The sequence below is a fragment of the Diplotaxodon limnothrissa genome, linkage group LG12 (genome assembly GCF_057381915.1).
Source record: "Diplotaxodon limnothrissa isolate DT_005_m linkage group LG12, D_limnothrissa_male_GT1.1, whole genome shotgun sequence".
In the NCBI taxonomy this organism is placed as follows: domain Eukaryota; kingdom Metazoa; phylum Chordata; class Actinopteri; order Cichliformes; family Cichlidae; genus Diplotaxodon; species Diplotaxodon limnothrissa.
The window spans coordinates 19187846-19213136 of record NC_140607.1 but is presented as its reverse complement, the minus strand read 5'-3'; the positions used below and the strand labels follow the sequence as shown (position 1 = coordinate 19213136).

Here is a 25291-nt window from a genome sequence, read left to right as displayed (position 1 = left end):
CACAAGAGTTGAAGGTTGAAACTACTGTCGAAGCTGTCAAGAGTGAGTGCTTCAATGATATCAGTTTCATAAAATAATTGCTTCATTTTCACATCGCAGTTGTTGGTCCACATAGTGCTAAGTTTTCGAAGAAGAATTTGTACTTCATTTGTAAGAACTAGAGGAAAATTCGAGTCGTCTATAACACGCTAATGACTCGGCGCCTTGCCATAGCGCCTATGCCACTGTGCTTTGTTCTATAATAATGCACACATAAAGTTATTTGAAGTCTAAGACGTCGGTACCTGCAGAGCCAGCTCGTTGCTAATGATAAAATCTATTCTGAACATATAAAGGAAAAATAGAAATGAACATTATTAAACAATATTTAGATATTATACCCTCAAACTTGAGTACTAGCTTGAAAATACTTGAGAGTTGTTCAAGTCTGTAGACAGTAGTGTAGACTGTCTACAGACAAATGTGTTAAAACTATACTTTGCTAATTGGTATCATTCGTGGTGTGCTTGTCTTTGTTTTTAAAGTTTAATGTGCAAAAAATTACATTATATAGCTCATATTTCTCTCTTGGTGATGTAAGAGAGAAATTTTTGTGGTCCACTTTTCTCTCAAAGTTTTCACAATGATGTTCCCTCCCTCTCTAACCAGCCATGGCAGCATCTTAATTGCATTCAAACAGTGTTTCATAAATTTCCCCCCAGACATTTCCCTCCTCAGCACTCCTAGAAATTAGAAGAATAAATTTGTTTGCTCATTGTCTTAGACTGCTAATTATTTAGCTGTCTAAGACAATGTCTGCCTTCAGATGTGTTCCTAAGACAAAGAGATGGGCCGGGCTTACATGTAGGCTTACATTCCTCTTAATGTGGTCAAATTTATTTTCTTTTATATAGTTTACAGTGATCCATTTTGGCTACAGTACAATACATGCACATTTGATTACTGAAGTTAAATCAAGACTTGGTGTGGCCTTCTGTTTGTGAGATCTAAAATCAGGCCATATTTACATTTGCAAGAGTGAAACAGTCCTCAAGCTTTATTTTTTTAAAGATGTTTTTGACTTTTGGTTATTTTGAAACGGGATACTGGAAGTGTTACAGCAAGCTGACATCAGCGTGCTTGATGTCTGCTCCGACCTGATCCGGCTAATTTCACCAGAATACAAAGTACCTTTCTTTTGCAAACCACTTGTGTTGAGGTTTCTGTTATAAAACAAGTGGTTTACTGTAATAGTACTTATTTTTTCTGTAACCATATTATTAAGTTAGCAGAAAATGAACAAAAGAAAATTTGAAAAACTCCACTGCACTCGTTTTCTGTGATAATGGAGGCTGGCTTGCTTTGAACATATAATGTCTGCTTGCAGTAGTGGTTTCTGTTATGAAGAATCTGTCATGCCTTCATTATTCTTCCCATGGTTTTAGTGTCATCAAAACCAGCAGTAGGAGCACAGTTCTTAGTCCAGGTTCTTTCAAGTGAGTATGTTCACTTGAAAGAGAAGTAAATGCATTAACATACATTATGGCCCTAGTTACTATTCTTTAGTGGATCTGTGATTTTTTAGTTTCTTCTGTCTCTTCATTTTATCTTGAAGTGGCTGATTGATGTAGAGATCAGGGCTCCATTGGGACCATACTTTTTGTTGCAGGACTTTTTTTAAATTCTTGTTAGTGAAGAAATAGTTGTTCTTTATGATTCTTTGGGGTTTAGGGTTATTTTCACAGTGCAAAATGAATTAGAGATCAGTAGAGTTTGGGCTATTGGTATAGGAAAACTATTGTACAGTACTGAATATAAGTGGTACTTACCGGACACACTGCCATACGATATTTTCCCAATACTTCACTCACGATATACTATTGCGATTTTTAACATTTTGCAATATGCAGTATTATAATAACATATATTGCAATCCCCTTTTTAAAACTGCTAATTATGTACTCATCTGTTTTATCTCATAAGATAAAGTTATTAGTTCAGTTATTTTTCAGCTGCAAAATGAGACACTGTCACTGCCATAAGACAGAGGCAGTCTGCTATCAGTCTGCGGTCGAATGGAGTCAAGTTGGCAATTGCATGCAATGTGTTTCTGATAATACAGCAACTAGCTGCGATAAGTTGTCAAAAATCACAAATCTGTTGCTGTCGATATAGACAGAAATTTGCATTTAGCTATTACATTTGCACTCAGTAACCTTCCTGTGTTACAGGAATATAACCAGAATACAACCAGCTGGCAGCCAGTTGAGTTGAGTCCCCTTGAGTTGTGCTTTCTGACAAAAACTCATTCAAACTTATGGCAGTCTGTCTGCATTTATAAATTAGACAGCAATAATTTGCAAATCTTCAACAATCTCTCTGAGAGTGATTGCAGTCTGTCCAAGTCAGACTACGACTGCAGGTTTCCCTCCTATCAGGCAATAGGAGTACTGTAGGTACTCATTATTTTGTGACCAATCTCAGCTTGTTTTCCTACCCAGTGGTGAAAAGAAAGTTTTCCATCTATAATCTATAATAAAGTTCAGAATACATTTCTGCATGTAAGTGAAGGCGTGTCATGTTGTGCAACATGTCCTACTTTTTTGTTGTTTCCCATTACCACTGCATCACATTTTCCCCTTCAGACAGCAATAATATATGTTCGAAGCATCTTGGTAAATTACAGTACTTTTTAAAACCCTGGTTCTAATGCAGAGGCATCTATCAGCTAGCTTATGGGGACATTTCACAAAGTCTGCCTCTGACATGATCAGGGTGTAGCCCAGTTCAGACAGATGTTTTAGCTTTAAGGCCGTGATTTACTATAGTAAATATTATATTTTCTGTAACTGTGCCCAGTGGCTGAAGCCAATACCTGGAAAGAATAACGAACAAAAGGCCCCAGCTAGGGCTGGGCGATATGACCCAAAATTCATATCTCGATATTTTTTAGCTGGATGCCGATATAAGATATATATCTCGATTTTTTTTTTTTTAAGCCATAAGTTAAGAACAAAAAGAGAGTTCTAGTCACACTGTGTCCCAGATGTGGGCGCTTTTATTTACATACAGCGTAGATGTACATGAAGAAATTACTCAAAAATAAATTATCAGCATTTATTAAATAATCATGGTCCATAAATAAAAGAAAACAATGTTGTTTTTGTGCATAACAAAAAGCTCACAATTGTGCAGTCAAAATGTAAACTAATAGACGCTGAGCATAATAACAAAGAGACAGATTTCACAGCTGCACCACGTCTCTGAACAGGTGCCATTTGTGGTCCTTATACACACACAGTATGGTAATATTACGTTGAAGCACAGTACTATCACTCCGCGAGGCTCCTCCCCGGTAGCCGTAATCCTCCAAGACAATCCATCAAGCGGTGCAGCTCCGTAGCTTAGCAAAGTCATATTAAAACATTTTTTGACAGATTGCTGAGCGCTGTGTACCACATAAAATCGGTTCGCGGTCAGTAAGCACAACCAGAATTCATACATAAGGCGCACTGTCGAGTTTTGAGAAAATGAAAGGATTTTAGGCCGTGCAGCCCCTCCGGGCTGCATGTCGTTAGCGCGGTTAGCTCGTTAGCGCGGTTAGCTCGCTAACACGTTGACGCCGTCCAGCCCCACGCACGGTAACTCGCTAACGGAGATTTTCCGCTTTCATCTTGTCATTGCCTGCAGGTGAAGCTATGGGGGAGGCGGAGTTGTGTTCAGTGAAGGAGAGGCGAGGCCGAGTAACGTTGCGTAGAGACAAAAGTGGACGAAAGAGAGGCAAACCTGCGGCTCCACGAGTATAATTTTAACGTAACATAGACTATATCGATATAAACGATATTGTCACATCTTATATCTCGTATGAAAATATATCGATATTTTTAAAAAACTCGATATATCGCCCAGCCCTAGCCCCAGCCCCACTTACTGTTGTTTAGGGCAGCATTGCTTTAATCCCTAACTGGTCATAAAAGCAGTGGATTTGCCAAAGAGTTGTCCTTTTCGTCTTGAGCCTATTGTGTTGGAGAAAACAGGAGGAGAAGTCCAGTGAAAGTACAGTGAGAGGATGGGTCTAATTGTCAAGGCTCACAAGGGAGAGAGTCAGCTATCTTGGCTTTTTCTTTACTCCTTATGAACTCCTTGTTTAAGGCACAAGATGCATAATTACAGGCCCTCTTTGTGACTCATTGGCCTGGTACTTCCTCTAAACAGAATTAAGTCTTGCTGTTTGCGAATGAGGCAATCCAGAAGAAGTGACAATGAAAAGGTTGAGCAAAAAATTACAGAAGGAGTAGAAAAAGAACGTAAAAGCTATGTGTCGAATCTCTAGGGTAGTTTTAGTTGATGATTTAAGCAATTCAGATGATTGCCTCTGCTGGCTGTGTTACTGAACAGATGCTAACAGTGAGAAATCAGTATTGGCTTTGATGATTCTGAGTATCTCTCCATTCCTCACAGGCAGTGCTGTTTATTTAATTGAAGTCCTTCTGTCATTACCACAGGGTCACCGTCCCTGAACAACAGATGTTACAGTAACTAATGAGTAGCCGGGCTCACTTTATGAGGTTAAAGTTGATGCCTTCAGCTCCCTAGTCTTGGTTGGCCCCTTTGCCTAACCACACCCCTTCGTAAGGCACAAAGGGTCAACTTTAATCTTTTTGCACAGTTCTTTGTGCATGCATGTGTTTGTGTGTGTGAATAGGGTGTGTGCGTACCCCCTGCGCAGAGCATGTCTCATTTTGAATAACCTTGACCACCTGCTCTGTCAGCATATGTGGTGGGGGATACATGTCACATCATAACTAAAAGCACAATGTCCAAAGGCACTCATTTTCATTTTTTCAGACATGTTCAGCTTGGCTAACTGCCAATTAAGCTGTCTTGCTTTTTCCTCCGTCTCCACTCACTTTGCCCTGTATTTAAGCAGGGAAACTGTCCAGCTCACCTCTCACTCGATGTGGAAGCAGTAATCATATGTTCTGACCTAGATATGCATAATCAAGTAAAGAAAGTGTGTGCATTATTGTACTTTATTGAGCCCCGTGGGGAAATTGCTCTCTGCATTTAACCCATTCACTCAGTGAAGCAGTGGGCAGCCATTGGGCGCCCGGGGAGCAGTGTGTAGGGACGGTACCTTGCTCAGGGGTACCTCAGGGTAGCTGTTAAGGGGAATCGAACCCCCGACCTTCCGATCATGGGGCAACCACTCTACCTACTGAGCTATCCCTGCCCCCTAAAAGTTTACTAGCAATCAAAGACACCCCCACCCCCTTTTTTGAGTTAATTACGTTAAAGTTATTGTAATCGTTAGACCAACTTTTTCACAACTAATAACAGGCTGTTTCTGGCATTAGTAGGATAGTTTAAGCTCCCATTAAGAAATACAGAACTGTGTAAAAGCATCCCTTATTTCATATTGTGCTTAAAAAGTGGGAAATGGATGTAGTGATTTATTGAAACATTAGCAAACATGTATGAATTACAGCGTAAAAAGCAAAAACAACTATAACAAGCTTAAAAGTAACTCTGGTACGACCAACGACCAACTTATCTGCATCCATAATTACATTCATTTTGTCAAGATCTCCAACACTACTGGCTGAAACGACCCAAACCGTGAAAGAGTCTAGACTGTGTTTTACTGATGGATACTGACACTCACTGCTGTACCTCTTTCCTGATCTCCTTCGTACAAACTGATGATGATTTGAACCAAAATTTGCATCATTGTTTAAAAGACCTTTTGCCACTGATTTTCAGTCCAGTTCTTGTGTAATTTGGCATATCTCAGCATTTTCTCACTGTTTCCCTTCCTTAAGTATAACTTCTTGAAAGCTGTCCTTGAGACTTGGGGCCGTTTCAATAGTAGATGAATCAAGTGAAGGGTCAGATGCATCTCTTTGCTGATTTTTTCCCCCTATTTTTTATGGACATGACTTTCAGATACAGTTTTTTTCCCGTATAGCTCTTTGGGAATCACTTTTTTTTCTGGTATAAAAAATATTATTTTATGCCTGTCGTCTTTGACATTTTCTGTAAATTCATCTAAATAAGTGCGGATGTATTATGAGTTTTGCAACAGATTACGAGTACCAAAATGCCCAAACATGCAATTTAAAATCACTTCTTTCCTAACTTGCATATTATGTGTAGAGTTGGCATATAAAGACTGGACTGAAAATGAGTGAAAAAGCAGCCAATGTCAAACAAAAATAAAAAATAACTTTGAAAGATCTTCTGAAAGCCTGGAGAACTACTGCTCAAGATCACTTTGAAAATGTGAGTCTGGGTCCTTGGAAGCAAAATGTAAAAAAATGAGGGCTGGCTGGATGCATTTGCACGCTACTGTATAAATTTGATAATGTACTAATTGTATAAAACCAGTGAAACAACTGGTTTGTTTCAGTAATATTCCTCTATTTATCTTTAACAGCATGTAATTACTTTCCTGGTGGTTTCAAGGCAGACACAAAAACCTGCCAAAACATGTTAATCTCCGTGTGGTCCCACTGACTCAGAGAGACCCCCACTGAAGGCTTACACAGGAACGTTTTTTTATTACCAAATCCAAGCAGTGAAACAATGAACCACATTGATGCAAAGGGAAGATTAACACAATCTTACACCACGAAAACAGATTGATTAGAGCACTGTCTTCGAAGGAGGACTTAGGACTCAAAACTAACAAACCTACAAAATGTTATAAACACTCATAGGAATTGTTGCCGGAAAATTGCATTTTAATTTCTTCTTGTTTAGAGTGTCTGAATTTCTGTTTTTGGTGTTCTGCAGGTCTCGGATATGTGAGAAACATGAGCGGTACAGTTTGTCAAATTAGACTAAGTGATGATCCAGATACTCCGTACTTCCTGCGAGTGGACTGGGCCATAGACCTGGGTGCTGGTTTCACATTAGCTCTTACAAATGGCAGCTCAGCATGGATTGGAGAAGGTAAGTATTTGAGATGTAAGAAGAATAGTTTAGAATAGATGAAAATTACCTTAAATTTAGGCTTAAGTGTAATAGAAAGACTTTCATTTTTTTCTAATTACCTAGTCTGAGTGGTTAGCAGGGCTGCTATTCACCAGGCAACCATTCATCCAAGCTGTCTAGGCACCTGGCCGACCCCCTTATCATATTATCATAGTGTTATAACTGTTGGTCTTTTAACAAGAGGGACAGACGTGACCTCGTTTCATCATCCTTCTTCACTCCTACGCTGCAGCTTACAGGTGTATAAAGCAGATTAAAATCTACAAGGCTTGTCTTTGTATATAGTAAGCCACTAGTGAGTGTCTGTGTGTGCCTGTGTGTGTCTGTACATGAATGCCCATACTCTGGAAGGACATCTGGAACATAACTGCTCTCTAGTTTTCCATTGCTGTCCATCTGGAGAGATGACAGGTGGAGATGAGTTTGTGACAGCTACGTGCAGGCTTGTAGCTCGTCAGTATTTCTCTGTTTCATGTGCTAATTGGGACTTTCAAGCCAACGTTAGCAGCTGTGCAGCAGCTGATGACAGTCCCCTTGGTTTCTCTGCATGCTTCCTTTCAAATCCGCTTTCACGTGCATTCATGGGTTACTACATAATAAATGTTTACACTTCTTGTTCTGTAATCTGCTCCTTCCCCTCTATCCAGTTTCTGTCAGGTGTACAGCTTTGAAAAAAAATTTTAAATATGAGAAAAATGCCTTTTAAAAGACAATAAGATGTTTGAGCAATGCTTTTTTTTTTGTCAGTTTCAGAGGATGATATGACAAGGGAAGCCAATGACATAGGAGTCCCAAGAGAGAGATATGTTGAGGATCTTCTTCAAGCCCTAACAAAAAGTGGAGGAGGAAGAAGCGAAGACAAGGAGATGTATACCTTTGGCCTCTCTCCTGATCGCCGTTATCTCTTGTATGAGAAGACTTGTAATGATATTTCGGTAAGCAAAGGTTTTGTGTGGATTTGTACAGTGTTTGCTACAATAATCATTCATTATGTTTAGCATTTTATGGTGCAAAGTGCTAAGCATAGAAAATGAGTACGTAACCAGGTTAGAGATAAATCAGGATAAGGTTTTTGTAAAAAGTATGTATTAAAATGAATCTTGAGTCACTGATAAACTAATAAGAATTTAGTGGTCAAGGTTGCAGTGACCTTTACAAAACCTGTTTCTGGCAGTATTGAAGACAATAATGTAAACTGCAAGTTGACTAGTTTGCAGATGGTTACAGTAAACACTCAAGCAATGTCAAGCAATATGGACAATAGGTTTTTGAAAAGACAGCTGATGCTTTGGATGTTACATAAGAGAAGGTTCCTAGCCTGTCTTTACATTAGCCCTTGGGTCTTGCCTTACATAAATGATAGGTTTTAAAAGATGAATGCTAAAACTCACAGAAAGCTTTTTCAAGGTTGTGTCTCCACCTATTAAGAGACTAATGATGAAGCAGCCGGATTTTTGGCAAATAGAAAAGACAGACATGGGAGGAATGAACAGGATATTTGTTGGCTAAGAACCAAAGAGCATACCCTCATCCTTAAATATAAGCTTCTGTGGAATTGAAAAACTTTTTGCAACCACAGGAAACACCCCCTGGTGGCCGATCACATGCATGCTGGTTTGTTTAAGACCTTTCGATGTTGGCTTCACTTTTTAAAGACACAAAAGCTATATCCATCTTTTACATTGACTATGGTCTGGAAATCTTGGAATCAATATATCTTTCATAGTGAGGCAGGAACTAATTGCTTAACTTGAGCAAGTGCTGCACTAAACTACCCTTCGTTCTGTGAAAGCAAGTAAAAAGAGAGCTTGTTTTGAATGACGGTTGATGAGATGTCAGTCTTTTATGTAGTCCTCCTGACACGGGGATAAATATTTTAATGCAGGGTTGTTTTCAGCGTAAATGTCCTTAACAAATGAAGAGAAAATGCTGCTGTTTCATGCATTGAATGGATGTGGCACAAGTGTAAAAAGTGCAGCAGTTGTAATTTTCCTTGCCTGTAGCTTTGAAGCACAGGCCTCAGTGATGGGGCTCAACGATAGACCCCAATCTTATGGAGTAAAACACGATGTATTATCAGTACTCCATCTTCCACAGCACCATGGACTCCCCTCTTGTCACTGTTCCCTGAGGACATCTAACAACACACAACAAAATCGAAAGGAAGTTTTCTTGATTTTCCTTTTTTTCTTTCTTTTTGGTTTTTACAAGGGACCGTTGAAAAGATAAGGTTTATAGTTTCCCCACATTAAAGGAGAATCAGAAAGGCTTGGTGGCCTTCAGGCTACAGACAGGAAGTACTCAGTGCAGTTTGTTACCAGTCATCCAAAGGTAGTGTTATTAGTTAGTGGTGTAATGGCTGTAGCTGGAAAACGAGAAAAAGGCTTCTCACTAAAGGTTTGTTACAAGGAAAGATAATTATGGCTCACACTGTTGCAATGTTAAATTTATGCAACAGTCACTGACAAATACTGAAAAAGTTTAGAAACACATGTTGTATGCTTTGCTCAGGCAGGCAGGAATGACACGCTCGATGAAGCGCAGGCCATGGCGGTTGATTTTGATGTTATTTTTTTCAAACTGTGAGATTCTGCCTCTGAGGAGGTTACTTTGGGATCTTGTAATGCTGTGCTGGCAGATGAAGAACCCCAGGAGGTTAGGAACACTGTAGTAACCATAAAACCCAGATTTATGGAGAGGGCCATCCTCATCCAGCCATTTTAAAAGACAGTTGATTAGACCCCTTTTCTCTCTTCAGATCCTCTTGGCTTTCTTTATCTCTATTATTGTGGGCAACAGGGCCATTTGCATGCATGTGTCCATGTCCAAACATGTACAGACATACTGTTGGTTAAAAAAAAAGGCTCTGAGGCCATCAGCCTTTGCGTACCACACTTGACAAAGCTGTTGAGCAAGTGGTTGCTCATTCAGACACAGAAATACACATGTAGCTCAGTTTTAAAATCAAAAACCAAAACATAATTAACAATGTCTTGCTTATTATTATTGTGGATGTAGTAAGGATACTAGGTCCTACAATAACCTTTCACCTCTTCAAGAAACTTAAAGAAGTCAAGTCGCTTTTCTTTACCATGACCTGGATGACTGAGAACATCCTACAGTACATTACTGATGTTAACAGTAATTTACACATACTTTAAGATGCCTCGATTATTGTAACACCTTATGCTCTCCATTAAAAATGCCTCATTACACTTCATTAAGTCACCAGCTGTTTTCAAACGTGATCTTTTGGGTAAATCAGTTCGGGACGTTGTTTAGAGATGGAGGTGAGGGAGCTGCTGTGTATGATCTACATCAGACATTTGCGTTCCTACATGTACCTGCGTCTGTAGAGAAAAATTCAGTGCTGGATTCCAGGTGTGAAAATGGCTACTGGAATTAATTCATGCAGGATTCTTGCAGGACCACAGAAAATGATTGGCAGTTGCCTAAAATTGCGCAGTCCTCTGTATACTTAAAAAAAAAAAAATCAATTCTCCATGGTTGCAGTTATCTTCACGATGTGCAGAAGAAAACCCATCATGACCAAATTTTATATAACGTGCAAATTCACATTTTATTCTTACGCCTTCTATTCATAGTATTTTTTCCTAATCTGCCTTCGTACTGCCCCCATTATTTATATGTCAGAGGTTAAAAAGTTTAACATATTTCTCGCGGCTAATTTGAGGGTGCAAGTTTCCTTTAGAAAGAGAAGAAAAGAAGGTGGAGACTCAACAGGTGGTAGATTTGACATGACGTTAATATTTTATGATTATGACCTCAGACGATGTAATGATGAATACAGTCGGCTGTTTCATGTTAAACTACAGCTAAGCAGGTGTTTTACACACATAAATTAGACATAATCTCCTCCTTAATGTCTGTTTAAGTACACATCTGTCAAAAATCCAGCACTGAACTCTAACTTAAGTCTTCTGCAAATGTGTTAAATCCACAAACCTAAGATTTTGGATAGGTCACTTGTTAATTTACTGTCATCTAAGAGTGTGATTTTTGTTTTTACAATTTTAGTGTATTTTATACCTGCCTGAGTCAGCTGCATTTCTGTGCTACAGTAAGTTGTTTCCATTTTTATTAGATTGATCTCTTCATAGCCTCTATTTTATATCATAAGAAACTACCTTTTTTAACAACTTCATTTAAAAGTTCTCCACGCAAAGACATTTTCTCACGCTAAGCTTGTACATGCAGTGAACGTTTACAAATAGGAGTGTGTGTTACATGTACTAGTAGTAGTGGTAGTGTAGTAGTTTTTAATTCAATTCCATTTCAAGAGACAGGATAGAATATACACTGTGGAAGAGAGCCAGAGATTAATAATAACTAATGGTTAAATGCAAAATGGTGCATAAACACGTAGTGAACGAAAAGAGGTGTGTGAAGAAGAAGCGCTCAGTCTATCATGGGAAGTCCCCAGCAAGCTGCAACACGACTAAGGGAGAATTCAGGGTCACTTGATCCAGCCCTAACCACATGCTTTATCAAAAAGGAAAATTTGAAACCTAATCTTGAAGTAGAGAGGCTTCTTGAAGGAAATGCAAAGCTCTTCTTTGGATGTTGGCTGCCTTTTTCTCTGTTCTCTGCCGACATGATGTCACACTGATTCAATAATCTTGAGGTCCAGGCTCTGGGGAGGCCAATCAATTACTGATGGTCCTCCACTGTGGCAGTGTGTTTGGGATCATTCTCATGCTGGAAAAATGAAGCTGTTGCTAATCAGGTGGTTTACAAATGTTATTGCGCAGTGAATCAAAATCTCACAGTATTTTTCAGTGTTCCTCGACACCACTGCACTGGCTGAAATGTTGCCCCAAACCACGACAGAGCCTCCAACATGTTTTACAGATCGCTGTGGGCACTCACTGTTGTACCTCTCTCATGATCTCCTCTTTATATATTGGTGTTTTGGCAATTGGTAAATGCATCTTTCAGGCCCTGTGTCAGATCTCCACTGGATATTTTTTAAAATGATTCTTAAGGACATAAATTTCCAATACTTCTAATCTAGTCTAGATAGTTTTTTAGGCCTGCTGCTTCTTCTTCAGATATAGCTGTAAGCTTCTCAATGACAAAAGATACATAATAATAAAAAAAATGCTAAAAATCTTTGAACATAAAGCCAAGGACAACTTAAGTCAAGCACACAAACAGCTGTGTAAAAATTGCTAATGAATGGCTGATTAACTATGGAAGAATTACTATGGTTAACTTATCCGGTTGTTCAGTGATGACGCGACGAATCCTACTTCCGGGTCTAAAGTAGTCTGCGTTTAATATGGCTTTTGTGTTGTTAACATGTTTAATGTTATTTTCTTCTATTTGATCTCAAAAAGCTCCTAAAACAGTCAGTGATCACTGTTGACCTCCGTCGGCTTTTATTACCGCTAATCATTTATTTAAGCTCAGTTTTTAAAACCTTGGGATGTAACTACAGCCCAGCCCATGCAGCAGTATATGAATGACTAACCTCGTATTGTGGATGGATCAGTTGTTCTCCTGACTGAAGTTTGGTCCTTTTACAGCATCCTGCCATGCGATTACATTTGTTCCTGACCACCGAGAACACTCACGGTAACTTTTATCGAGTGGGAAAAAAGTTAGCTTGTTTATATTATGCTAACATAGCTGTGTCGCTAGCGGTCCCGTAGCACATCATTATATACCAGCTAGCCCAACTTCAGTAACCCTACAAACGTCACTGCTGTTTAGTTTTCTGTCTTCATTTATGCTGGAAGTGATAGCAGAGCTGTACGTTTTAATTTGTTTCCAAAACCCCGCAGTCAGGACATGCTATATTGTATTTAGATAGAAGCTAGCGAGCTAACTCCCTGCTAACTTCTAACTCCGTTAAATGTCATAAATTCCGTTTTCATGGATGCCTGGATGCTAAACTCAATTGTTACACCTGGTAGAGCAGAACGCTGATCATTTTATTAAAGATGAAAGACTTTAGACAGTTTTTCAACTCTCAGTAATGCCATAGTGATCGTTTGATATATGGACCTGCAGCGGAGTTTAGACCCAGACACGGCTAGTGACGTCAGACTGAACAACCGGATTGTTATCTTTTTTATCTATGAAGCTTTCACTTTTGGTCATTTACAGGCTCGTCTTTCTAATTTGGAATTCAGATTTTCATTCCAAGTACCCATCTCTTAAAAAATGATCATGTACATGATTTGCTGACAATTTTAATCTGTCATGTTCAAGTACATAATGGATAAATTTATACTAAAGAATAACAGAACTTAGGCTCCTCCAGTGAAATTTGTGGTTGGTGTCAAGCTGCACTGTTTGAGTCCCCAGTGAAATACTCGATAACTTTTATTTGACAAACAGAAAACATGGACACATCTGTGTCCCATTCGTTCACTTGTGGCTTCAATCATCTTCTGTCAGCTGTCAAAAATTACGGTCCAAATCCCGGTGCTTCGAGGCTGGCGCTGAAATACGACCTAAAGTGAAAGTGACAGGTTTTAGAAAATCACAGGAAGCCCCTGGATAACTGATAGTTTTTTGTATGTGTGTGTACATAATGGGTTTGTCATAGCGCTGCATTATTGTATACAACGTTAACAATAGAATTGTTTGGCTAGAGCAGAGAATTCCCTAAATTCATTTTTGTAATTGCAAATTTTTCATTGCCACGAAGTTGGCCAAATGCTTTTATTGTGGTTTGAGTTTAAAAACAAACACACAAAAAAACAAACAAAAAGTGCACTGACTCAAACACCAAATAGCAAAAATGAGGACAAATTGGTTGCATCTTTAGCTTTTGCAGTCCCATTGAAGTCTGGGAAATTGTGGCACAGCTGGAAGCCAGATTTGAACACCGACCACACAGAAGAGTCTGATCCACCAACACGTTTCTCCTGCCGGTGCCACCTGCAGCTTTCTGCAATCGTAGTCAGGTTTGTAGTTGTACCCTCTACAATTTGAATGACAATCAGTGCTTAGAACGACTGTTCCTGTTCTGCTGCAACCCAAAGTGACCATTAAGTATTTTCCTACGGTATCTGCACTCCAGTTAGTTCCGCGCCACATCGTCCTTGCCGCGTATGTGAAAGTGTGTCTTATCGGGATGGACTCATTGCTTTCGCCCTCCACTTCCTGGACTCTATCTGGCCTTACGCCTCTGCAGAGCGGATAAGGGAACCGATGGGACAAACGGATCTCTGCTTCGATGCCCAGACGTCAGTGTCCGTGCCCACTCTTGTACACTGTCTCTTTGTATCGTGTGCTCAGTGATCACCCACTCACTTCCCTGGTCCCTAAGACACAATAGTTATTTCCAGATAAAGAATTAAAAAAAAAACTTTTATCAGGGACATGTTCACGGTGTTTTTATTAGGATTTAGATAAACATGAGCGCATTTGCCTTGCATTGCATTTCTTCGTATCATTGGTCACCAGTTGTTAAACCAAGGTATTTTTTTATCCTTAGGGCCATATTACCTTTTAGATCTCCAGCGGTGTGCCAGATGGAGTGACATGGAAAGCTTTCAGTCCTCTGTGGCCACAGTGTGTTATGGTATCATTTCCAGTGGGACTGTGTTCTTCTGGCTTTGTCCTCCACACCTATGTCAACATTTGACCTTATGGTCTGGTTTGCAAGCTGGAGACATACACACACTCACACAGACTAACATAAACAAACACCTAGACCACACACACTGGACCACATTGAAATGTTGGACAAATTTGCATACATAGAAGAAGATTGTACATCCACAGTATATAGATTATTCATCGCTTGCAATGTCAGAAAAAACTAGCTGTATGAAGCATCTCATTTAATTTGAGTGAATTTATCCGTGTCTCTCTGTCCAGAAAGTTAAGTGTTATAAGACATATATTGAATATTGTTAGAGGCTGAAACTACTGCTGTGAGCAGTTTGCTTATTTTAGTGTTGTTTCAGTTCAGCAACAAAAATGTGGTAGTGGGTTGTGCATCACAGACAAACAGTCTGACCTCCCACATCTTTGCAGTGGCTGGCAGCAGTGTGCAGACTGACCTTTAACTTTATCTCTGTTTCCCAGGAGAGGAGCCCAAGCTCAAGAAAATAAGAAAAAAAAGCACTTCTTGTCCATTGCTGTGTTTTAACGTTGATCACTTACAGAAATATTTCTTTCTGTCTGTCACTGATATGTAGATATTTGTATCTTGCTTCACTGCATTTTCATATTTATACCTCTGTTTAGTGTACAATACTTCTTATGACTTCCATAGAGTAATGTTAAATATTTGGTGATGTGTTTACTGCAGTGGGTCTTCTCAGATAACCTTTGACTAAAGACAGTGAAAAAACACTACCTTTGGTATTTAAAAAAAGGAGGAGAATAAATAAACAGCAGCTGAGTTCCATTTCTAAAGTTAATCCTGTAAATAAAGGTTGTTCTTCCAGCACTTTAGATGTCTCTGTCTAGTGTCTTATTAGGGTAATACAATGTTGACATGTTGGTTAGGAAGATTTGTGAGTCCGTGTCTAAAACATCGAAGATAAAGTTCAGCATTATTATAGATTGAGAGAAAATCTAGGGGACAACATTCTTCAGCATAACATAACACAACATAAAAATATTAGATTACTCAACAGAGCCTTTATATTATCTGTTATCATGGAGCTGATGTATTGCGGGAGCCTTTCCTCTAGAGTGCAAGTCAAGGAGGAGTTTGATCTTTTCTCAAACTTCCCTTCTGTCTTTACTTGCTGTCAGTTATCTGGGCTTTGAATGATGTTTTCAAACTCTTCTTTTTCCACATCACAATCAATAATATGCACGTACAATTGTTTGAACTGATGATCTTGGAATCTGCAGTTGTTAAAGATCAACTCTTGTAAGCTTCTGGAATCGCCTACCAAAGCCCCGACTGTATGTTTATTGAAAATGTGTGTACTAGGCTTAAAGACTGGGCCAATGCCAGGAAACAAACCCATTTAACTGAAGTTTACTAATTCTGCCAAGAATAGTGATCAAACATCCAGCCAGAATTATGCCAGAAACTTGTTGATGGCTACCAAAAGCATTGAAAATGTATCCTGTACATTCATTCTACCCTGAAAAAGGAACCAATAAATCATGAAAAGCCCCAAATTACCATGACATTTATTCCCATGATGCCCATTAGTGTAAAATTTTGACCACGTCTGCATGTACCTTGTCATACTATACAAGTTGGTACATCGTCACAGTGGCTCTTTATCACTTCCCTCTGTTAACATTCACATTTTGCAGAAAAATTCCCATTCTTACTCTATCTACACACATCTCACTGTTTGATCTTAACAGTGGACTTTAACTTGCACAATAACTGAATCACAGCTATGTCAACTTGTTGATAAATTCTAATGCTCACACAAGTTCCCCCTGCTAGAAGAGGCTGCACTGGATCACCGGTGTTGCTCCACTTTTTTATGAGTTCTTGGGAATAGTATCCGGGTGGTCTTCTCTGAGTCCTGATTCCATTTGTTGTGATCAGCCTGAGCACTGTCGACATGGACGCTGACGAAGCTGAACTTAAGCATTACAGTTTCACTCCCAAAACTTGTGCAAGTTAAATAATTATCACTGTATAATAAATGTATTGCCAAATGATATTAAAAGAGCTCCTTGTGTGTGACAGTCACCAGTAATACAGAATACAAGTGTAAAGTTGAACAAGATTTTGAAATCTAATCATTTAATAATGCTTTAATTTAATAGTGCAGTCACAGAACCAGATGGTTTGACAGTGCTTGAGTTTATGCCAGCCATCGCAGCACAAGAGGGAGGGTCCACCCTGGAGAACTGTCGTCAGGCCATCGCAGGCAGAAAACAGCTGTGCGTTAACATGGTCTGGAAATCAGCATCTACCAGACCATGCAGACACCAGAGGAGAGCAGTGTGCCAAGTGTAAACTGGCAAAGCTTATAACAATCCGAACAAATTACCAAATAAGACGCAGGCGGGGTAAATGGAACTCCATGCCTACACTCAGCTGGCTTACATGGCTTGATTACTGCTGCCACAGATTTTTTGGTAGTCATCAATCTCCCTGTAGTCTTTTCCATATTTGTGAAGTTTTGCACACTGATGGAGCCTTGATATGGATGTACAGAGACAAACACCCTTCCAAGTCCAAGGCCCAAAACTGAGAAAAATGTAGTGTTTTGGGGCCATTTTATGTCAGTGTTATGTTAGACTATATGAAGCATAATTTTGCATAACATTAAATGATGTTCTGTTTGTCTTTGAATAAGGAAATATTCTACTGTTGTTATTGATAGGCGATACACGCTGGAGCCGATTTATATTTAAGTGATATTTCACTGGGGTGTACTCACTGATGTTCCTGTCATGTTTAATGTATAACGTCTGTGTTTTGGTCATTTTATGAAAGGGCCTCTGCTTTGATGTTGTACTTCCTGCTTTAAAAAGTAGTCCAGAGGGTTTGACTACAAAGTGAGATGGGTCAGCGAGGAAAGTTGAGTACACTCTTGTTTGCATGCATTCATGTTCAGATGGTCAAGCAGAAAATGTAAGAGTTTTAGTGTTTAGTCATAAACAGCTGCAGTTTTTTTTTTACACTGCTGGAATTACAGCTACTAGGTCACGGATCGGAAAACTGATCAGTTTCATTTGTAAGCAATTTACCACCCAGAATTAAATCAAGCAACAGAATTCATTTCACTTTGGTTTGGCAACAAACTAAAGCAATTCCTACGTGTTCTTGGAACATGTAACAATGGGACAGAGTCAAAGCTCATCACACTGCGTGCTATTAAGCGTTTATTATTATTATTATTATAAATCAATGTTTTTCTGCCGCATTAGGCCTGGTTGCTCGCCTTATTTGCAGCACCAGTCAAACAATGCGTTATAATTAATGTGAGTGCACATGGAGCCTAACAAAGAAACTCCAGGTTAGCAAAGAAAGCTGATAACTACCATCTTGATGGCACTTTCTTCTGACTGGGATCTTAGGTTTTCTCAAGCTAGCCGAACATGCTTTGTAGAACACACCTAGTTTGCCCTGTTCCTATAAAATGTCTTTGTTATTGTCAGAGTTTTGTAACAGCCATTAACAGTTAGTGTTCAAGGCCCTAAGAGACCACATTCAACCACTACTGAACACAGAGTACAGCTGGTGCTGATGGGAGTGTGAAATACTTCCATGGAAGAAGAGAAAAGAGAAGACGGAAAGTTTTGAAACTGAACGAAAGGCACCAGGGCACAGTAGTGCTTAGGATATAAAACTGGGGGCAATATGAAGCCACTGTCTGCTCAGTAACACATGTTCAGGTTCAACAGAAAAGGAGAAAACAGGTGTGTAGCCTGCCAGGACAGAATCAGCCCAGGACAAAAATGACAAGTATTTTATGAGAGCTTTTGAAGATGGTGGCTTTATTGCAGTGGGTCTGCGACCTCACGCAGCTAAGTGAAGATTTAACACCTCATTACCTTCTGGTTTTTCAGTTCTTTATGAGGAGTACTTATGTGTTGGTGTGTAAATGGAAACATCTCCAAGGTAACAAGCAAAGATAATACAGCTATATGATATGAACCGTATTAAACATGGTTTCTATTGTTAATTAGGATAACATTTTCCTCTTTAAAAAAACGACACATCACCTAAAAGTTAGAATTTCTCGATTTCTTTGCTCACTGCTTTTTGCCTCAGCCCTGGCCTGTGACTAAGAGCCAAGATGCAATCCAAATGAGGAATGTTTTATTACATATGAAGCCTGCCTGCGATTCCAAAGACTCACCGACAAAAACCAACAGAGAGGAAACTTTGCTCTCCCCTCGCATACTTTGCAGGTGACCAGTGAATTCATCTTCTGTTTCTCCCAGACAGAAGGACACTCCTCATCACCTGAAAAAAACTCTCCTGCTTCAGAGAAAATCTTATGTAATATTTGTGGTACGTTGTACTGTAGACTCATTGTAATGATAGAAGTGTGAAGCTTACTCATTTTTCACAGTGAACTGATTCTGGAAGCTAGTGATGGATCATTTTCGTAGTCATGATTTTGATGCCAGATGCGACTTTCTCAGGTCACTCCTAACTTCTAGCAGAGGATCCCCAGGTACTTCAGAGGTAGTTGTAAACCTGTCCTGTTTGTTGGTTGCCCTCAAAGGGAGGCAAGTGGAAGTTACTTCTCAGTGCAGAGGAAGAAAGACTGAGTCTATCTTCTCCAATGCCTTGCAAACCAAACTTTGTCTTGCTGTCTCATTTCACTTTCTGTCGCTGAGCTTCTTTTCCTCCTTGTTTCAGGTGCACTTGGGCTCTGTGGAGCTCCAGCCATCTCCAGACCCTCTGGAGCTGACCTGTGAGATGATTGGACAGTCCCTAAAGCGCAGCACAGATCTGGAGACAGAAAACTCGCGATTGTTGGAGCAAAACTGTAAATTGAAGCAGGATCACCAGCGAATACTCGGACAGTAAGGATAATGAGAGAAATAATTCAACAGAATCTCATAATTTTCTTAAGATGTTCTGGGCTGGTATTTATTGTTGATTGCTTCGTCTGCATGCACACTCCTTTTTCTCTTTAAGTTGCCAGCTTGTTTATATCCACAAAAATCACCCAGTATGACATCATCACTGGTCGCCCATCTGAGAATATTGTGGGATCCACCCATTATTGCGAGCTGGGTTTGTAATTTCTCGGAAATTACTTCAAGTGATTCACATGTCTTCAATTTTATTAATGCCTGGCATGTAAAATTAAAATAAAATGTGCTGTTGTTTATTCGCTTGTTGATTTCTCTCCAGAGTACAGCATGAGGTTCACACAGGACTTTTGGGATTAGCGTCATTCACCTTTGCAAATTACTATCAGATAGCCGACAAGAGCATGAAACCTCCACGCAGAATATTGTTGTCATATGAATGTGTTTTTCTCACCAGGCTCAAGCATCAGGTTCAGAAAAAGGAAGCGTTAGAGAGGGAAATGTACTCACGTTTTGTCATGGTGCTGAACGAGAAGAAGGCCAAGATCAGAGGTCTGCAGGAGGCTGTCAAAAGGCTTCGAAACTCGGACGACCATCCGAGCGACGAGGAGGGTGTACAAAGGTCTGCTTCGAGTGCTGTTATAGTGTTATCTGCCTTAAAAGTCCAATTTAAGGACAGAAACAACTGAATGTTGTATGTTATGTCCATAGAAGGGTTTTACCTGTGTATCAACTAATGTCCTAAAATGCACATTTGAATAGAGGCAACTAAAAAGCTATTCGTAGAATTTTGACGATTGGTTTTGAATAAGCCACAGTTCATTTAACTTTTAATCTAAGATGGACAAAAACAGACATCCTTTTTTAAATTTCAGAAACCAGTATCATCAGGTGATTGTTTAAAATAATAATCATTCATTCTAAAACAAAATGTTAATTTTCTATTGATTGACAGGTTTTTGTACATTCAGTCAATTTCTGTAGTTACACGTTAACCAGTAACAAGTAGGTCCTAGTCTGGTAATGTCCAGTAAAGTTTTCAGTCAGTTTAAAATGATTTCACCCTTTGATTTTCAGTGGAGCAGCCTTCACCTGAAAGGGGTACTCTCCCTGTGCGCTGTGTTGTAAATACGTCGAATTATGTATTTAGATTTTGGCCAAACATAGAATCAATCAAAACGTTCCTGTCTTTTGTTTTACATCCACATTGCAAGTTTTGTTTTCTAAGAAACTCAACAAAATGCTGTCAGAGCCACATGTGTGCTTGCCACACCTCTGGCTTTGGCTGACTTGTTTTTAGTCAGGCTTGTTAAATAGCTTTCATCATTACAGGCCACTACAGGGTGCAGAGCATGGAAGATTTTACTCATAGTTTCTGCTCACACTGTCCTTTGTGGTCAGTAATATTTAACAGTGAAAGACGAGTACTCAAAAGCAGAGTAAAATGAGATACTCTGCTGTAGTTTCTAAAGCATATCCACTTGTCTGACTCAGGATTCAGTTTGTGGGCGTTACAGGAAACACTTCGTCTTCTGTAAATTCTTTCAGTGACAATCTCACAACTCAAGGTGAAGGCAGTCCGGACAGAGGAGAGGAGACCAGTCAGAGCATCCAACCCTCTCTGGAGCCAACTATCCTCATTACAGGTGTGTGTGTCTGTGTTTATGGGTGTGTTTGCTTGTGTCAGAGGGAACAACAGTCCCAATCAAAAGTGGTTTCCCCGAGGATGAGACTGCTGTACGCTCAACCTCTGAGTGACCAGTTATTCGCCACAACTACTGACACAGAATGCATAAAAATGTAATACAGTCACCAGACAACCACCAACCTTTCCTACTCACAGGGAGGTTAAAGGGGTATGTAACAACATGGGGGAATGATCCATAGCCCAAATCCATCTTGCCCAATGCAATGGTTTTTCAGTATTCCAACAAGTATAAACAAGCTGTTTCAGCTTTTCTCAAAACAACCTTGTGTTCCAGTAGCTGCTCAAAAACACATGCAGCATGTCTTGGAGCAGGTTGTGCAAGTATTGAACATGGCAAATTTACACCCTTTCCCAGTATTCTGACGTAATAGGTCACGCTCTTATTTTCTAATGATGCGGACCAAAGTGAAGCCCTTGAGTTTTCGCTTTCCTCTCGCCGATTTTACTGTCCAATAAAGTTGACAGTTGAATGTAAGTGAGTACGTAAGCAAGGGGGTGAGGGGTTGAACATAAACTTAAAAGCACACATAAGCAGAGCGCATACCCTCTGGTCGAAGGGTTCTGGGAAACACTTGAGTCATAAACCCACACAAGTCTGTTGAGATTGCTTCAGCACTGCTGGCCATTAGGTGGTCTTCACCTTCCTGCGTCTCGCAGTGCTGGAGTAACGTCACATCTGAGTCATACCCCCCTGTACTGTAGTGCTGCAATCTACTGAGAAAACCTAGATCACTGTATCAATGGTTTTGTTTGTGGTTGCAGCCAAACTCAAACCACCCCGAGAGAATACAGTTGAAAAACACATTGATGTCGTTCAGCAGATTGTGTTGCTTGGCTCTTATTTTCTGTGCTCTCAATCGCAAACACATGCACATGCACCCTCTGCTCTGTGCTCTGTGTCCCGTCTTGGCTTCAGTGAAGATGGATGGAGGAGGTAGATTAGCCCGTGTGGGGCTTGGCTCACACAGTCGGTTGTTTGCGGCCCAAAAGAGTCTTATAATGCTTTCTTGTATTTTCAGCTTGTCAGTGACATCTCCAGGCTTTTACCTACATATGAATCTGTCTCTATTCTCAGCATTTTAACATTATGGGTGTGTTTCCAAAGTCTTTGGGCGTTTTTTTTCTTGGCCGAAAGCACAGTGGTGGAAAAAAGCCGTATGCTCGTGTCACTCTCTGCTAGCATTAGATTCGTAACCACAACAACCGATTAATTCATAGACACCTTTACGCCGATCCATGAACATGAAACATACACATAATGAAACACCTCACTGATATTACTCCAGGTGAGTCCACACACACGTGGCATCAGATCAAACATTTCCCCTGTTGACCTCTGTGCCTCAGGCTGTGTTTCCATGTTGAGCAGAGCTGGAGGCTCTCTTTGACCTCGAGTTTTAGCATCTGACACCATAGGAAGAATCGCTCACAATGAGATAACTTGAAGATAAGAGCGATAGAGACAGTGGGAGAATAAAGGGACGTTAAAGAAAAGCATGTCACCTGAGGGGCACACATGTGACTCCTGTGAGGGAAAGGAATAATGGGTCTCTAATACCAGCCTCCACACCTCCTTCATTAAGGTAACTGTAAATACTGAATCTGCAGTAACATTACCATTACAGTACTGAGTTTTAGCTCTTAATCAGTTCAGCCCAAGTATGTCTTTGTTCTTACGTGGTGCCTCAATCTGTCGATCTTTGCGTTTGAATGGGCTAGCAGCAGTGTTGAAGGGCAAACAGGTGTGTTTTTCCTTCTGTATATAAACTATTGTAGCGTGACCAAGATTGTTAGGAATGCCAGATCTTAATTACCGATAAAGATCACACCTCTGAAGGTGTGGAGTCCTCTGGGGTTAACAGTGGTAATCTGGGGTAATTTGCCCTGGAACTGCCAAAAATGCACCAAAAGTGACACTGACAGAGTATGAGTGTAAGCCATAAAGCTGAAGAATTTAGGCTTTTGCAATGTAGCCACCCATGTAATTCTAAAAAGAAATGAAATTAGACTCTAATAGCCTGTATGTTTCTCTGTACGTGAAGTATCAACAGTTTGTGCTCTTTGCAGGACGTAATCTGGTCTGGGAAGGGATCCCCGTTGACCGGACTTTTTCTGATGATGATGAAGATGAGCAACCAAAATGGAAGCGTAGGTTGCTTCACACCTCGAGCCCACGATCTTCTGAACAACTTTAAATTGTAGGTTTGTCAGAGAAATAATGCAGTTAATGGAGCAGCATATTTTATATCATAGTTGCTTAAAGTTAATTTTGTGTGGAACCGCTCTTTACATATAGTTGTAGTAAAAGGGAAAAAAAAGTGTAATTGTAAGAATTTGGATCTTAAATTTTAAGAAAATGTGCAGTTATATGTTGCAGATTTTCAAGTAGTACCATGTAAAGATGGTGCCAACATGACACACAATGTCTCCGGTCCTGTGTCGGTTAATAAATAAGTTGTTCCATGTGACCCCAAATCAAAGTTTAACATCGATGCATGGAAATCATTTCAGGATTAAAGTTTTATTGCACTTTGAAACCTCTTAGCCTCAAGTTTTATTCAGCAGTTTTTTCCCCCCATTTGTAGGTTCTGTAAAACCACTACAGTGACAGATGTGGGTCGATCTACTGATTTTTTTTTATTCCCCGTTATTTCCATTTCACCCAATTAAGGAGGATTAAATCATCGTCTTGTCGTCATCATCTGTTTTAAAAAAAAACAAAACACTTATGTGTAATTCCCAGCATCTAACTGTCTGTCTACTGAGGCCTGAACATTTTTTAGATGAAATATGTATTCTTATATTGCTGGTTATATTAATCCACAGAGGTATAAAGGAGTCCAGCCACTGACAGCAGCGGTCTTAGAAGTGGCCCTGGGCCACACATGCTATAGAGTAGCTGCTGTCTCCACCTAATAAATAGGATTAATTAAGAGGCATCATTTTATTTGCACTCATCAGTTGTGGAAAATGATTTTTAATGGTTTTTAACATTGTCTCTAAACATTTGAAAAAGTGAAATCTAGCATATCTTTTGTGGTTTCTCTGGCTGATGTGCTGCAGTAGAAAGAGCTGAGGTTGTTGGACTGCTGCCTATAAAGAGGCTCAGATTTATATTACATCCTGTATGCTACTAATGTAAAACAGCAGTGAGAAAAGCAACCTTCTCCAGACTTTGTCCACAGTGAGAAGAGGTGCAGATAAGTGAAATAAAATGTCACCTGATTACTGTTGGTGTTTTGGATTGCGTTGTCATAATAACATCAACTTCTCTGTGTTTTTATAAATCATAAAATATAGTTAATTTAATATATGATGCCTCTGTGGTAGCAGCACTTCTTTAACTCTACAAACATTAATAGTATCTGACAACTGCTTATATTTGTGTGTTGGCTAGCATTTGAGCTTCATGCTTCACTCCTCCTCCTCTCACTTGTTGGGTTGAATATAAAGTTAATGTATTTCATTCTGCGTCATCACACTATATCGAACTGTATTTCTCTAGTACAGCTAAATATTACACGGAAAGCTATAAAATATAAATGTGATGCATGTTTTACTGGTTCAAACAATATTTGCTTCTTTTTCTCCATCTCTTGTTCTCAGCCTCCTTTTCAAGAAATAGATGGCGCCCGGGACTATTCACGAACATTTTAATGAGCAGGTTTTCTCTGCTTGCTATCTTGCTATGTGGCAGGCTAGTTCCAGCCACACACGACCAAAACAGCGACAGCCGGGCAGCAGTGTCCTGGAAGTGTCTCCAGATTATGATGCAAGGGTCTCTCCTAGATTGTGAAAGTGAATTCAGAAAGCCAGAGCACATCACAGCATCTGGATTGCTTTAACTGTGACAATTACCTACCACATCTCCTAAGAGACTAGTTGCTTTACAGTAAAGGGGTGAAAAGCAGTTACTGATACAATCATTTCCCAAATTCTCTCCATTCTGTGTTGCTGTAAAGATTTTTCCCAGATGTGTCAGTGGCCATGCGATAACAGCCACTTAACACTGTCTGGGACTATGTCAGGAACTAAAAGTGTTTCTGCTAATAAGCTGAAGAACTCGGTAGAGAATCTGGAGCACGACTACGGAAGCAATTTACGAAGAGTCTCACTTTTCCCTTAGCTTGAATTTGACTCCAG

General features: G+C 39.7%; 1 protein-coding gene across 1 annotated transcript; it reads left to right on the top strand.

Moving 5' to 3' along the window:
* The first annotated feature begins 8 nt into the window (after positions 1–8).
* LOC146621144 (DNA repair protein XRCC4-like) lies at positions 9–24919 on the top strand. Its single transcript, XM_085368154.1, has 8 exons — positions 9–42; positions 6775–6933; positions 7723–7910; positions 19262–19428; positions 19898–20062; positions 20989–21086; positions 23216–23346; positions 24755–24919. Exons 2-7 carry the CDS (start codon positions 6795–6797, stop codon positions 23341–23343), a joined length of 885 nt encoding a protein of 294 aa, XP_085224280.1. The 5' UTR covers positions 9–42; positions 6775–6794; the 3' UTR covers positions 23344–23346; positions 24755–24919.
* The last annotated feature ends 372 nt before the right edge of the window (positions 24920–25291 follow it).